This window comes from Sitophilus oryzae, unplaced genomic scaffold (genome assembly GCF_002938485.1).
Source record: "Sitophilus oryzae breed Bouriz unplaced genomic scaffold, Soryzae_2.0 scaffold_937_pilon_pilon, whole genome shotgun sequence".
Lineage (NCBI taxonomy): Eukaryota > Metazoa > Arthropoda > Insecta > Coleoptera > Curculionidae > Sitophilus > Sitophilus oryzae.
The window spans coordinates 2397994-2411725 of NW_022147569.1; the positions used below are offsets into that span (position 1 = coordinate 2397994).

The window sequence follows — 13732 nt, forward strand, 5'->3', positions numbered from 1 at the left end:
GGTGGTCATCCGAGCCAAAAGCACCGAGAAGAACTCCCAAACGCAATATTGTACACATCATGCAAGGTCCCACTAATGCTGTCAAAGAAGCATTTACTTCTTTAGACGTTTTTCATTGAAATGTTAATTGTTAATTATACAAATGCTGATTCGAGCTCAAAAATATAAGACAAGTAAGTACACTAACTCAGACGTAAAACAGGAAGAATTGCATGCCTTATTGGGACTTTTAATATTCGCGGCCTCTCAAAAGGATAATCACTTGGCAAGAGAGAAATGTTCAACGAAAAGCTTTCAGGTTCAATATATAAAGCAACAATGAGCCGTGACAGGTTTGAGTTTCTCATAGAGCGTCTTCGATTTGATGATAAAGCCACTCGGTCAGAAAGGAAAAAATCTGATTCATTAGCGGCAATACGAGAAATATGGGACGACTTAATGGATAAATGCAGAAAATCGTATCATAAACGGGATCCTACCTTACAATCGACGAACAGCTGCTGGCTTTCAGGGGAAGATGTCCCTTTAGGATGTACATCCCAAATAAGCCAGCTAAATATGGACTAAAAATTGTTATGATGTGTGATGTCGGTACTAAATACATGTATGATTCCGATCCGTATTTGGGCAAAGGGACTAAAACAAATGGCCAACCACTGGGAGAATTTTATGTTAAAAAATTGACCCAAGCAGTACATGGTAGCAACCGGAATATAACAACCGATAATTGGTTCACTTCGGTACCCCTGGCTACAGACCTTCTAAAAGCCCCTTACAATTTAACCTTAGTAGGAACCCTAAGACATTTCAAGGATTCCTCCAGAAGTATTGAACCTGAAAAATCGAGAAATTGGGAGTTCACTCTTTTGTTTCGACGGTGAAAAAACTCCGGTTTCATATAAAACCAAAACAAACAAATCCGTTCTTCTTCTCTCAACATTGCATGATGGTCCAATACTTTGTGATAAGACTGGAAAATCTGACATTATAACGTTTTATAATGCAACCAAATATGGTGTAGATACATTTGACCAGATGTGCGGGAACATGAACGTATCAAGGAAAACAAGGAGATGGCCGCTTTGTCTCTTCTACGGTATGATTAATATAGCCTGTATTAATTCATGGATTGTTTATAATCATAACCAACGAAGAAAGGGATTAGAAACAATCTCGAGAAAAAAATTTATGTGTTTATTATCAGAGCAACTAATAAAACCATGGTTGGAGCAGCGGAAAACTTGGCCAACTTTAACCCGCTCGCTAAGACTGATAATCGAAAATATTTTAAATTCAGATGGACCACAGGAAAGAGCAACTCCTATTGAAAACAAACGTGCGATGTGTCAATTCTGTCCTTCAAAAAAACGCAGAATGACGACCAACTATTGTAAGCACTGTCAACGGCCTATTTGTGGAGAACACCGTGCTTTTTGTTGTGTTTCTTGTTCTTCAAAAATGTAATTTTTTTGTTTCTTTTTTAATGTTCGTAATTATAAATATCAAATGAATTAATCAATGTGTAGTTACAGTTAAAAAATATTAAAAATGTTTTCTGTAAATCGTGTCCTTTTTTAAAGTCGTAAATTTTACGAAGGTTAGTATTAATAAGCAGCCAAATAAGGTTAGTATTCTAGGGTTAAATTCCCGAAACATGTCGCCCCCTTGCTTTTTTAAGCATTAAAATTTAAATTAAACAACTTAAAGATTGTGAGTTATTGTCCTTTTACCCGCCTTCAAAGGTTTTGCTTTGATAATATGTACTCACACTGGGTTAGAGAACGTTTAGTTTTTTAAACTAGAATTATTTTCAGTTATGTGGAAAACATTATTCTAGGAACAATTCTAAAGACAGTATTTCTAGATCCAGTGCTTATGGCCGTAGTACATCTAGCAGTACTGGCAGTTCATCTTCAACGAACTCAGTAATGAAGGGTATGATAAAAATTTGATATTGTTTTTTATCACGTTTAAGTTGTTGTTAAGTTAATATTCAATCAAGCCCATCCATGAGAAAAAATATAACCAATTTTAAAGACGAAAGCAATAACATGTCTTTAGACGAATTTTCCGAATGTAGAATTTTGATTTTGATTTTAAGAAAATCTTATATATAGATTCATTTTATTTTCTTCTAGGTAGTGACGACTCTGCAAAAGATCCTGATTTTCAAAACTATATAATAAAAGATGTTTGGGATATATTTGATGGTTGGGATCATAAAAAATACTTCGTCCAATTCGGAATCCATAGTCATTGACTTTTTAACTAGCCCTATTAAGAGAGGAAGAAAGCGTGTAAGGAAATAGGAAAACTGGAACAAAATGTACTGAAAAAATTAAAAGCCAGAATGAATGCTAGCATATGAATCTCACAACGATCATCAAAGTGGACAAAGCAAGGCAAATAAAATTTCCATGTAAAGAAACGTGTAGGCTCCGATGTAGGTCAAAACTTACTGGAGAAGAAAGATGGTCTATATTTATTAATCATTCCAGAAGTATGTAAATGGTATGTTCGTGAAAGAGGAGCTCGAAGAAGGCGTTCAAATAATAATTCCCTTTTCTTTTATCTACCTGACGAAAGTTAGAGTGCGTAAGACATTCTTCAAGGCAGCTCTGGATATACCAGATAGATCCATACGCACAGTACTGAAAAAGCAAAATAAAGTTGAAAATACCTTACTAGAAATGGATAGGCGTGGAAAATATATGGCAAGCAGCCTAGAGCAGATGAAGAAATTAAGGTTGATATCAGAAAGAAAATTTACATCATTCCAAAGATTGAGAGTAATCACACCAGAAATAATTCTTCCAAACATTTCATTAATGGGACCCAATCAATTGCAGAAATTCATAAAGACCACGCCGCCGACTGTAAAAACAATAATGAAATTAAATATGAAATTCATTTGAAAGAAAAGAATTTATTTCGTTTAGAAAAGAAGCAAGATAACATACAGGTAGTTTTTCAATGTCCAAAAGACGAAGTGTGAGTTTTTTATTACAAATCAAAATTATATGTGTGTTTAATTTGACTGTATACGACTAAAGGAATAATTCTAATACGACTAAAAGAATAAGAAAAGAAGAAATTGCCCGTTCCGCAGCCATTGGTAATTTCAAAATATAAGTACATCTGGTACATCGACCGTTACAGAGTTTCAATTAGGTCAAAAAAATGGTACCTATCTTAACCGGAGGGATGTACTACCTAGCTTTTCGTCGGTACTTAATTCAGGTTTATTTGAAAAAATATGTGACCCCCGTTATCGGAGGAGGACGGCCAAAATCGTCAACGGAAATATGTAGTCGAGTTTTAGATAATATACGTTATGACGGTAATGATCACTGGATTGTGGTTGCCGAAAAGCAAAACACATGCGCGTTTTGCAAGAAAAATACAACAAGGAAATGTGAAAAATGTAATGTCAACTTGCACGATTTCTTCTCTTCTTCTTCTTCTTTTAGAAGGCGTATCGCCTGTTTAGTTCCGGTTTCCTCCTCGTCTAAGCAACTCTTGCGAGGTTGACTGCCAACTGTCTTGCCAACGTTTAGGTGGTCGTCCAGTAGGTCTTCTGCCATGGGGTACGTTGTTGCGAATTATTATGGCCATTCTGTCGGGGCCCATTCTATTGACATGCTGGTTCCATTCTCTTCTTCTCTGCCTTATCCATCTGACAACGTCGTTTGTTTGGCACTTTTCTCTTATGTCTACATTTCTCTGTCTGTCCCTCAATGTGTATCCAGTTATCATTCTTAAGGTTTTCATTTCAGTAGTTCGTAGGATTCTCTTTGTTACTAATGTTTCAGCTCTGGTTTCCGCACCATATGTCATCACTGGTCGTATGCAGGTTTTATATATTCTTGACTTACATTCTGTACTCAAATGTTTGTTTTTCCATATGGGATATTTAAGATGTCCTGATATTGCGGCAGCTTTATTGGCTTGTTTCCTTACTTCTTCTTCCAGGAATCCTGAGCTTGTAATTTTGCATCCGAGGTACTCTGCACGATTTGTGTTTATAAAATAACAATTTATAATTATTACTACTTTCAAACTTTGCAATGTAAGTATTATTATGTCACGAATTAAGTGTTTTTCCATTAAATGTTTCATGCCCGGTGTTCCAAAAATGAAACAACATCTAAAACAAAAAATGTAAATAAAAAATCATATTAAACACTAAAGTTAACTTTATTGAGACCAAATAAGGTATTTAAACACAGAAATAGAGGTTTTATTTAGAAAAAAATAATTCGGGCAATAACGGGTTAAACAAAGAACGGCGTCAGAGTTGGCTTGGAAATGAAGATCGCTGTTATTTCATATGTAAAATACTATGGTAAATGTCAATAATCGTCATTTCCAAGCCAAATAAACGACTTTTTTCGATTATACGACATATTCAGTGCCTATAAAAGAATTTTTAGTTTTGTTGTTTATTCTATGTCTAACACGAATAAATTTTCAATACATAAACGCGGATTTTTTATCCAAAAAGATTTTCGTCAGACGTTTTACACATTTTAATATGGTAACACTGTCGCTTCCAGATCCACACCATCTTCAATATGCCTTCGACGGCCGAATTAGAGAAAATAAGTGTTTTGTGCGTTGACCGCAGAACGATTGGTGTCACCACCGTACAGCTCTTGAGACGTAAGGGGAAATCAAATCAGCCTTGTCACGAATTCGCCGATTAGATTGCGTATCTTCTCAATTCTTTCAATCAACGATATAAGCCTGTTTATATTGTCATCTTGTCTTGTAACCACGTGTCCAGAATACTGCCAAACACCCTCTTCATGCATAATGATGATAGTCTGGTGGTTAACTCTTCCAGTATCGATTGATTAGTTCTCCTCGCGGTCCAGGGAATTCTAAGCAACCTCCTGTAGCACCACGTTTCAAAGAAACCAATATATTTGCGTTCTTTAACTCTAAGCCTCCACGATTCTGAGCCGTATGAGAATATTTGAAAGACCAACGTTCGGACCAGATTCATTTTAGTGTTTTTGGTTATGTGAGCTTTTCCGTATTTTGGTAAGTCTCAGCATCGCACTCTGGGCCAAGCCTATTCTTCTTTTAACTTCCCCTACGCATCCGCACATGTTGCTTATTGATAATAGAGAATTATGGCACGCGCCGATAGTGGCAGTCACTAATAAAAACATTCTTATTCTGACATTAGTGACAGTTACGCATGCGCAGTTTTAACGACCAATATAAAGACGGTCACTAATAAAATAAAACCCTTCCTTATTTATGTCAAGATAGTGAAAGGCAGTATTTTGTCACAATTCATGTCGTTATTTTAGGCGCATGCGCAACAAATTTTTTTACAGATCTGTGAGTGTGCTTTCGTTTATGATCTTAACCTGTAGAGCGTCGCGTCGCGTCAAAACGTGTGGTTACCTTTTGCCTTTTGCCGTTTTTTTTGCCTTTATTTTTAATAATGAATAGCTTTAATAAGTCTACTAGGTTGCGATTTACCTACGAAGACGACCTGGTGTTATTGCGGGAGTTTTTAAATGTTAACCCCATAATAAACCTACGGTAAATAAGGATGGGAAATTATTCAAACGAATGTGGCCAGCACAACGGGGAAACCTTATTTAATAAAAACGCTGAAACAACACGTTCAACGCTTAATTGAAGTGTTTTTGAATAAAATTAAAGTTGATGAAATTAGGTAAGTTAAAACCATTAATTCAAATATAGATACACCCCTATAAACAAAGTTTTTTTAGATCGGGAATTGAGGAACCCCCATGTGAAAAAAATATGTTGCTCCAGGAAGTAAGTTCCCTTATACAGAAACATAAATATGATTTTAGGAAAAAGAGATCAACATCATCATCATTATCTAAGGATCACATGATCATGGAAATGGGGAAGAAAGCACGAGAAGCCTGTGCCCAAACATTTGGCGAGATAGAAGAAGGATTGGTGGAAGAGGAAGTTGTTCATGAGGTTCCAACACCAATGGCTGTAGATGAGCACTGCTATTTTAGTAAGTTTAATCTTGCAAATAGAAAACAAAGTAATGAAATATTAGAATGATATTAACTTATGTTTATATTGTCTTTAGGTATTAGGGGTTAATAATTCAAATTTTTAGACTACCACAAATAAAAATCCTACTTTTTTATTGTTTAGTACAGTTAATCAACTAATTTTAGTTGTTCCGATAGACTGACTATTACTCTTTTTAATTCACGAAGAGGCACCTCAAGAAGAAATTATAGTGGAAGAAATAACTCAGCCTACAGTTCCTCCCACGCCTAGTACTTCCAAGCAAAGTGAACCAACTCCTGCTTGTGAAAAAAAATCTTAGGCAGGCTTTACCTATAGTTCCTTATAACACAAGTTTACAAATTCGGGTCAACTTTTGGACCCGAGCAGATGAGAACGATTCTTAACGTTATTTGATGCCCTGAACTCAGATCTTCAATCCGTTTGTCAAGATTGGCTCTAGTTTTCGGTGTGGCCGAGTCGTACCCACTATGAGCCAGGACAACAAAATGTGTCCTCTGTACCACTTGTAAACCCACAGGACATTTTACTGCCACCTCTTTATATTAAACTTGGCCTTATTAAGAAATTTGTCAAAGCGCTCAATCGCGAAGGACCGGCTTTCCAGTACTTAACCAAGTTGTTTCCAAAACTGTCATATGCAAAAATCAAAGAAGGAATATTTGTCGGACCTGATGGCTGACGCAACGTTTACAAAATGTTTAACGCTTGGTGAGGCAGCAGCATGGGCATCGTTTCAAAGTGTTGTTCACAACTTTCTAGGTAATCTTAAATCACCGGATTACAAGCAAGCAATCGACAATTTGTTGCAAAATTACCACAAGATTGGAGCTCGAATGCCTCTCAACATACATTTTCTGCATTCACATCTTGATTTTTTTTCCACAAAACTTTGGCGATACGAGCGACGAGCAAGGAGAGCGGCTACACCAAGATATAGCTTAAATCGAAAGGCGATACCAAGGATTTTGGGACGAAGGCATGATGAGCGATTGCTGTTGGACCCTAATCCGTGAAACAAATCCCAAGCAGTATAAAAGACTCAGTTTAACCTCTCTTCATTTCTGATTTATATTGTTAATTCAATAAATGACTGTTAACGGTCAAAAATAGTAAAATAATGAATTTATTGAATATTTCGAAAACTAGAACCAATCTTAAAAAATGGACTGCTGATTTGGATTCAGCCCCAAAAATTATCTTAGAAATTGCTTTTAGTTGCTCAGGTCCAAAACTGTGTATACTTGTGTAATTATAACTATGCGTATACCCATATCATGATTTTTGCGTATACCCATTTTATTTTTTTAGTTATCCTTAAATATTGTTTATAGCTCAAACAAGGACTAGAAAACAAAAACAGCCCTTGAGAAAAAATGCCCTGCTATATTTACAAAAAAAAATGAGAGGGAAAATAATATTAAAATTAAAGAACTGGGAGTTGGAGGAGAGAAAAATTTTAATTGAAGAAGAAAAACTTTCGCCAAAACAGGAGGAAATGCGTTTACGAGAAAAAGAATTGGGACTGCACCACAAAGAGGTGAAGGCTAAATTAGAGGCTGAAAAAAATCGTGCTGACGTAGAAATTGCAGAAAGAAAATTATCAATACAATTGCTGCAATCGCAGTAAAATTTGATTGACCAATTACTCCACAAAGAATAAAATGTTTTTTCTACATAGATTGTTTTATTTTTTCAGTCGCTTTTTTTTAGTTATTATTAGTATTTATAATTAGCTCATTAAAATTAGTTGTAGGTATGTTAGTTAAGTAAAATGTAGTTGTATAAATAAAAAATTGTTATAGAAAAGTAGGTTTATTTATTGAAATCCAAAATATACATTTATGTTTGGTGGTACAATATTAAAACATGTTGCCGTCTGGCTTCCATAGAGACATGTATACTGTTTTTTTTTCTCAGGTAAGATTTCGACAGACGATGACAGAAGAAAAGCAGATGACATCCCATACCAATCTATTTATTTTACTAAAAAAAGTTTCTAATATTTTTAAGTTAACTATGGATGGGTTTAAATATAAATCCGTCATACGCCGTCTTCTGTTGTTTTTAACCAGTTTTATTGATTTATTTCAAAAATGACAAAGGATCATATTTCAATTGTATTGGTTTAGGGGAACGATGAACGACAAACGGACGCCCATGCGTATAAACTTGCCTCTAGATTTTTGGGGCTTGTCAAAGTCTTGCCAAATTATAGGTTATAATTTTGTGTCAACTTATGTCAAATACCCTGCGTTTTGGAAGATGATGCATTTTGATTCGTGTTATTACGTGTGTTTTGAGTCTTTTGAAGTCAAGTGGAGGAGGTGGCCGGCCGTAGCTTTAGCGGTAGTGTGTCGATCTGCGGAGCGGAAGGTACTGGGTTCGATCACCAGCCAGTACGGTCGCTTTATTTATTTAAATAAAAATATTTATTTATCTATATAGAGCGACCAACGAGCCGCCACCTCAAGGAAGGAAATGGCAAATAATAACCTTGAGTATATTTGCCTTGTACAGCCTCTCAAATAGTGCCGTTCGGATTCGGCGATAAACTGTAGCAATACCTAAAACACTCTGGTGTGAAGCTCTAAAATGATCTGTTTATGAGCTAAACAGACTCCCTACAAAAGCATTACAAAGAGGAATGACACGTTCTCAAATCTGGAATAATAGGAAAGATCTAAGCAAACTTAGAGTTTTTGGGTATACCAAATTACCAAAAGGTAATAAATTGGATCCTAGAGCAAAGACAGTGGTAATGGTAGGCTATTGCGGTGGTGGATACAATTTATGGTCACCAGATGAACAGATACAAATAAAATCCAGATATATTAAATTTGATGAATCAGTACCTAATGGAATTTAAAGAAAGAAATAACAATTAATAAAAAGCAATAAACAAAAGAGAGAACTATTAGATTTCCAGAACAAGAGAAAGAAAATGAAAATTTTCAAGAAAATATGCAAGAAGATCACCAGAACATTGACCCAAATGAGACTTTGTAATGAGGCAAGTGCATTTTTGATTAAAAAATGTAAGTTTTTTTTTAATTTAATTAAGTTCGTTTATGTTGTTTGATGTAAACTTTAAGTTATCTATGTTTTTTTCTTCGCTTGCGTTCATGTTTGTATTCTTTTTTTTTATGACAACCTTTTATAATACGATTAATTACTTTTTATACAATTTTATATCACAACCTTATAAAATTTAATGTTGTTTCCAATAAAAAAATCATTTTTTATCGATTTTACTTTTGAAAATCATGCGTTGCGTGTTGATTGAGAAACTGCCCCATCATTGAATAAAAATTAGCTAGTACCGAAAAAACGGGAAATGTCAGTTCCTTAAAGGCATGGCACCGAAATTCCCTGTTCCGAAAAACAGTTCCGGTTCCAGGAAACTCTAAACACCATATAAATAATACCGTATAATAATAATAGCTCCCGTATATAGCGTTTAACGCCTTGGGAGTAGCAAGGTACAGCTTGCTATACTAGAGCCGTTCGGTATACAACCGTATAATAATAAATATAATATACCATATAATGAAAGAGCATGAGAGATGCATGAAAAACAAGGCACGTTATACTTTGAAGAGAAAATCAGTCGATAAGGTATTATTTCTTACATAAAATTAAATCGTATATTTTAGTATTCTTTAAATAATCGTATATTACTTAGAAATAAAAAAAAATCTTGGAACAACTTGGTTTAAATCTGAACAATCTTCGAGGCCAGGGCTACAATGGCGCAGTCAACATGTCTGGTTACAAGGTGTTCAAGCATTAATAAAAAAAGGCCAGCCCTTGTATACCCATTGTTATAGTCATAATCCAATCATGCTCTGTACCTACCTTTGGTAAGGAATATGATTGGGAGAGTTAAAGAAGTCACAAACTTTATTAGAGATTCATCGTTAAGAATGAAGACATGTTTATATAAATTAAAAGGTAAAAAATAGTATGTAGCGCGAAAGAAAATTAAAAAATGTGCTAGCACTTAGTCTTGCGCACTTGTCTCTACCTACCTAGTTTTTATGGTATCAAGTCTTATCAGAACTTGGTGAATTGCTACCTGTTATGGTCGACTTTTTAAGTGATCTAGTTCTCATTACAAATAGAATAACATTATCTAAGGCTAATAATTTTATTTAAGCAATCACGTGATTTGAAATTATTGTCTCCCGTTTGTGCAAATAAGTTGATTTCCAGGACTATTTCACTATCCATCAAACTATTGTCCTTGATGTTTATAAAACTTATGAAAGTTACTAATACTTTTGAATTACTTAAAAAAATACAGATATTAGCAAAAGACTTGGAAATGGGAATCAAAAGAGCCAGCATTTTTAAAAAACAGAGTTAATATTCAAGCAGATAATACTAAGCACTATTATAAAGTTGCTGTTTTTATTTCAAACTTTAGCTCATTTATTAAATGAATTAAAAAGTAGATTTCAAAATATACATTAGTTGGGAATTATAGAATATTATACCTAACAAGCTAAATGTTTTAAATGAAAATGTATTTTAAAGGCAGCAGAACGTTACCAAGGTAACCTAACGGGTAGCATATCATAGCTGGAGGGCGAGATAATATTATGGGCTAAACTGAGAAACTCAAACATATTTAACCACGTTATTAGAAGTAAATGAATTCTTTCCAAACACTACTGGGAATATCAGAAGTTATTCTAGTTGTTCGGTAGAGCGATCTTTTTCAGCTCTTCGAATTCTCGAAGGGTATCAATGATGGCAACTGATTGCCTAAATCGCTCTATTGTACATTTACAAGATAATGGAGCTAATCTCGCAGAAGTTTTGGACAACTTTGCTCGATATAATTCTTACAAAATGAAACTAAAAACGAATATATTAAGTAGTTAACTACGCATTATGTTTTCCATATATTAACATTTAATATTCTAACAGAATATTTTTTATGTTTCTGAAGTTGAATTAAATATGTAATGCTTCATACAGTTTATTCAGCGATAGTTCAACGTCACGTCATATGTTGTCTTTTTCATTTAACGACCATTATGACTTAGACTGGTGATGTCATTACAGCAATTCGTAAATTAGTTCGCATTGTTTTTGCCTCAAAGATTTAAAGAAAATGAACAAGGGCCATTGCTAAGTTTATAAATTATTTTTCACGAGAAAGAGTCACTGGCGCAGGTAGAACACTTTTATTTGTTTATTTTACTCGCTCATGTCAGTCCAACGTAGATATAAAAAATGATAAACTGGTGGACTATATTATTTTGTCTTATACCTACTAGGTTGAGAAACTATCAATTTACAATAATTATTTATCAAATCTCTACACAAAAACTATGGATGTGTTTGCCTTTTTTATGATCCAGAAATTGAACTATATGATTTAGTTGAAGACTTATACCCAAACAGGGAATATAACATAAGATTGAGAATTGACCATTTTAACTAATGGAATGATAAAGTATTTTTCGACCGATTTCGGTTTTTCAAAATCGACTGCTATTTTAACTTCCATTGAGGAAGATTTGGTTTGGTTTGGTTTGGTTCGCAATCGAACAGAATGATGGTAATATATTTTTAATTATAAAGGTATTATTTTTCTCAATTCACTTTAGAAGACAATGTTCAAATACAAACTTTACTTTTTACAACATGATCGAAAAAAAACGGCATCAGCGATGGCTTTGAAATGAAGATCATTGCCATTTTATATGGAGAATATCATCAATCGTCATTTCCAAGCCACAGTTTGTTTTAATATTTAATTTTATTTTTTGCTATTTAAATATTATTTAAAAGGACCAAATTTAACAAAATAAAATAAATAAAAAATAAATAAGGTCTTTACTAATACACCAGTGCAATGGCGAAATCTAGCAAATGAATGCTATTCTAATGAGTCCCAAATATATTTTAATATTAATAATCACTGTTCTATTTCAGGAACTTACGTCGTGCTATTAGTTCCTTAAACAAACTTCTCCTCACACTGCGTTTTTTACCGACAGGCGATTTGTATATCGCCATAGGAGGTTTCATTAGTATCCGCAAAACTACTGCAGGCAGAATTATCAAACAAGTAGTTAATGCTCTGTGCAGTATATTCCCACAACATGTATTTCTTCCTCGAACAGAAGAAGAGCAGATGAAAGCAGAAATTGATTTCTTTATGATATCCCGTTTTCCTAGAGTAATAGGAGCAATGGATTGCACCCACATAAAAATTAAATCTCCTGGAGGGGACAATGCGGAAGTTTACCGCAACCGCAAATGATTATTTAGCTTGAATTGTCAAATAGAGTGCCAAATTAAAAATTATAAATTTGGTAAGTCGTTGGCCAGAGTATGCCAGCGACAGTCACATATTTGAGGAACGGGGTTTTACTGGCCAACAGATAAGATTTCCAGTTCTATCTACTGGCTTTAGATGCAAAACAGAATTTGCCCAAATGCCTTTGTGGCTTGCGCTGTGCTTCATAGTATAGCGGTCGACCAGAAAAAAAGGCAGCCACGGCCTTGCTAACACTTGAAAAAAGGGAAGCTCTAGACTATATCTAGTCTACGAGAAACTTCTTAACGTTTCATATAATAACGAATACAATGGTTGAAGTTCAATTACAAATATTAACAGCATTGCCAATAATAATTGTCTATTAAAAATTATTAAAAAACTGGCTGAAAATCTGCCTAACATTTATTTGGAACAATATCCTATATATATTTTAAGTTGAGGGAACAATGCGGAAGTTTACCGCAACTGCAAAGGATTCTTTAGTTTAAATTGTCAAATAGAGTGTAATACCAAATTAAAAATTATAGATTTGGTAAGCCGTTGGCCAGGGTATGCCAACGACAGCCACATATTTGAGGAACGGGGTTTTACTGGCCGACAGAGGCTATGCTATAAAACCATATGTACTCACTCCATTAGATGAACCGCATAATGAGGTAAAAACACAATGGAGTGTCTTTTTGGAGTTTGAAAGATGAGATTTCCAGTTCTATCTTCTGGCATTAGATGCAAAACAGAATTTGCCCAAATGCTTATTGTGGCGTGCGCTGTGCTTCATAATATAGCGGTCGACCAAAAAAAAAAGGCAGACACGGCCTTGCTAACAATGGTTGAAATTCAATTACAAATATTAACATCATTGCCAATAATAATTGTCTATTATAAATCATTAAAAAACTAGCTGAAAATCTGCAAAAACATTTATTTGGAGCTATATCCTATATATTTTTCTTTAATTTTAGGTGACACCCGAATGAATTATTGTAAACATACGAATTCATTATTTATGAGGTATGGGAAAGAGACGATTTTATAGATACGTCGAATGTTCCTTATAAATGTGGAATTGACGATTTAGACTCCGAAGAAGATAGTTCTTCCAGCGATGTTAGTTAGCGAGTCTTGTTAAATGAAGAATCTAACGACGCGACACTATCTAGCCAACTTTTTCAAAATCGGCCTTTACTGAAAATTTTACCAAGTTTCATCTAAAACGATTAGGAAAGCGGATTCTCTCTTACGTTTTACATATAAGGTTGCTTCATTAGATAATTTTCTGTTAGAAATTGGACATTTCCTCCATTTATTTTTTTTTTAAATAACGGTTAATGATATTTCTACTCCATCAACTTCTCTTATTTAGTATGGATACTAAAAAACCGTACTTCCATTGTC

General features: G+C 34.3%; 1 protein-coding gene across 1 annotated transcript; it reads left to right on the plus strand.

Annotated features, from left to right (window-relative positions):
* The first annotated feature begins 7537 nt into the window (after positions 1-7537).
* LOC115890933 (putative nuclease HARBI1) lies at positions 7538-12319 on the plus strand. The gene is made up of 2 exons (XM_030911298.1): positions 7538-7665; positions 11989-12319. Exons 1-2 carry the CDS (start codon positions 7538-7540, stop codon positions 12317-12319), a joined length of 459 nt encoding a protein of 152 aa, XP_030767158.1.
* Positions 12320-13732: the final 1413 nt, after the last annotated feature.

Bases quoted from the DNA above. Each gene is read 5' to 3' on its own strand.
- LOC115890933 (XM_030911298.1), top strand. From the start codon at position 7,538: ATGCGTTTACGAGAAAAAGAATTGGGACTGCACCACAAAGAGGTGAAG. The intron at 7,666-11,988 runs GTAAAATTTGAT...GTTCTATTTCAG, and splicing joins ATACAATTGCTGCAATCGCA to GAACTTACGTCGTGCTATTA.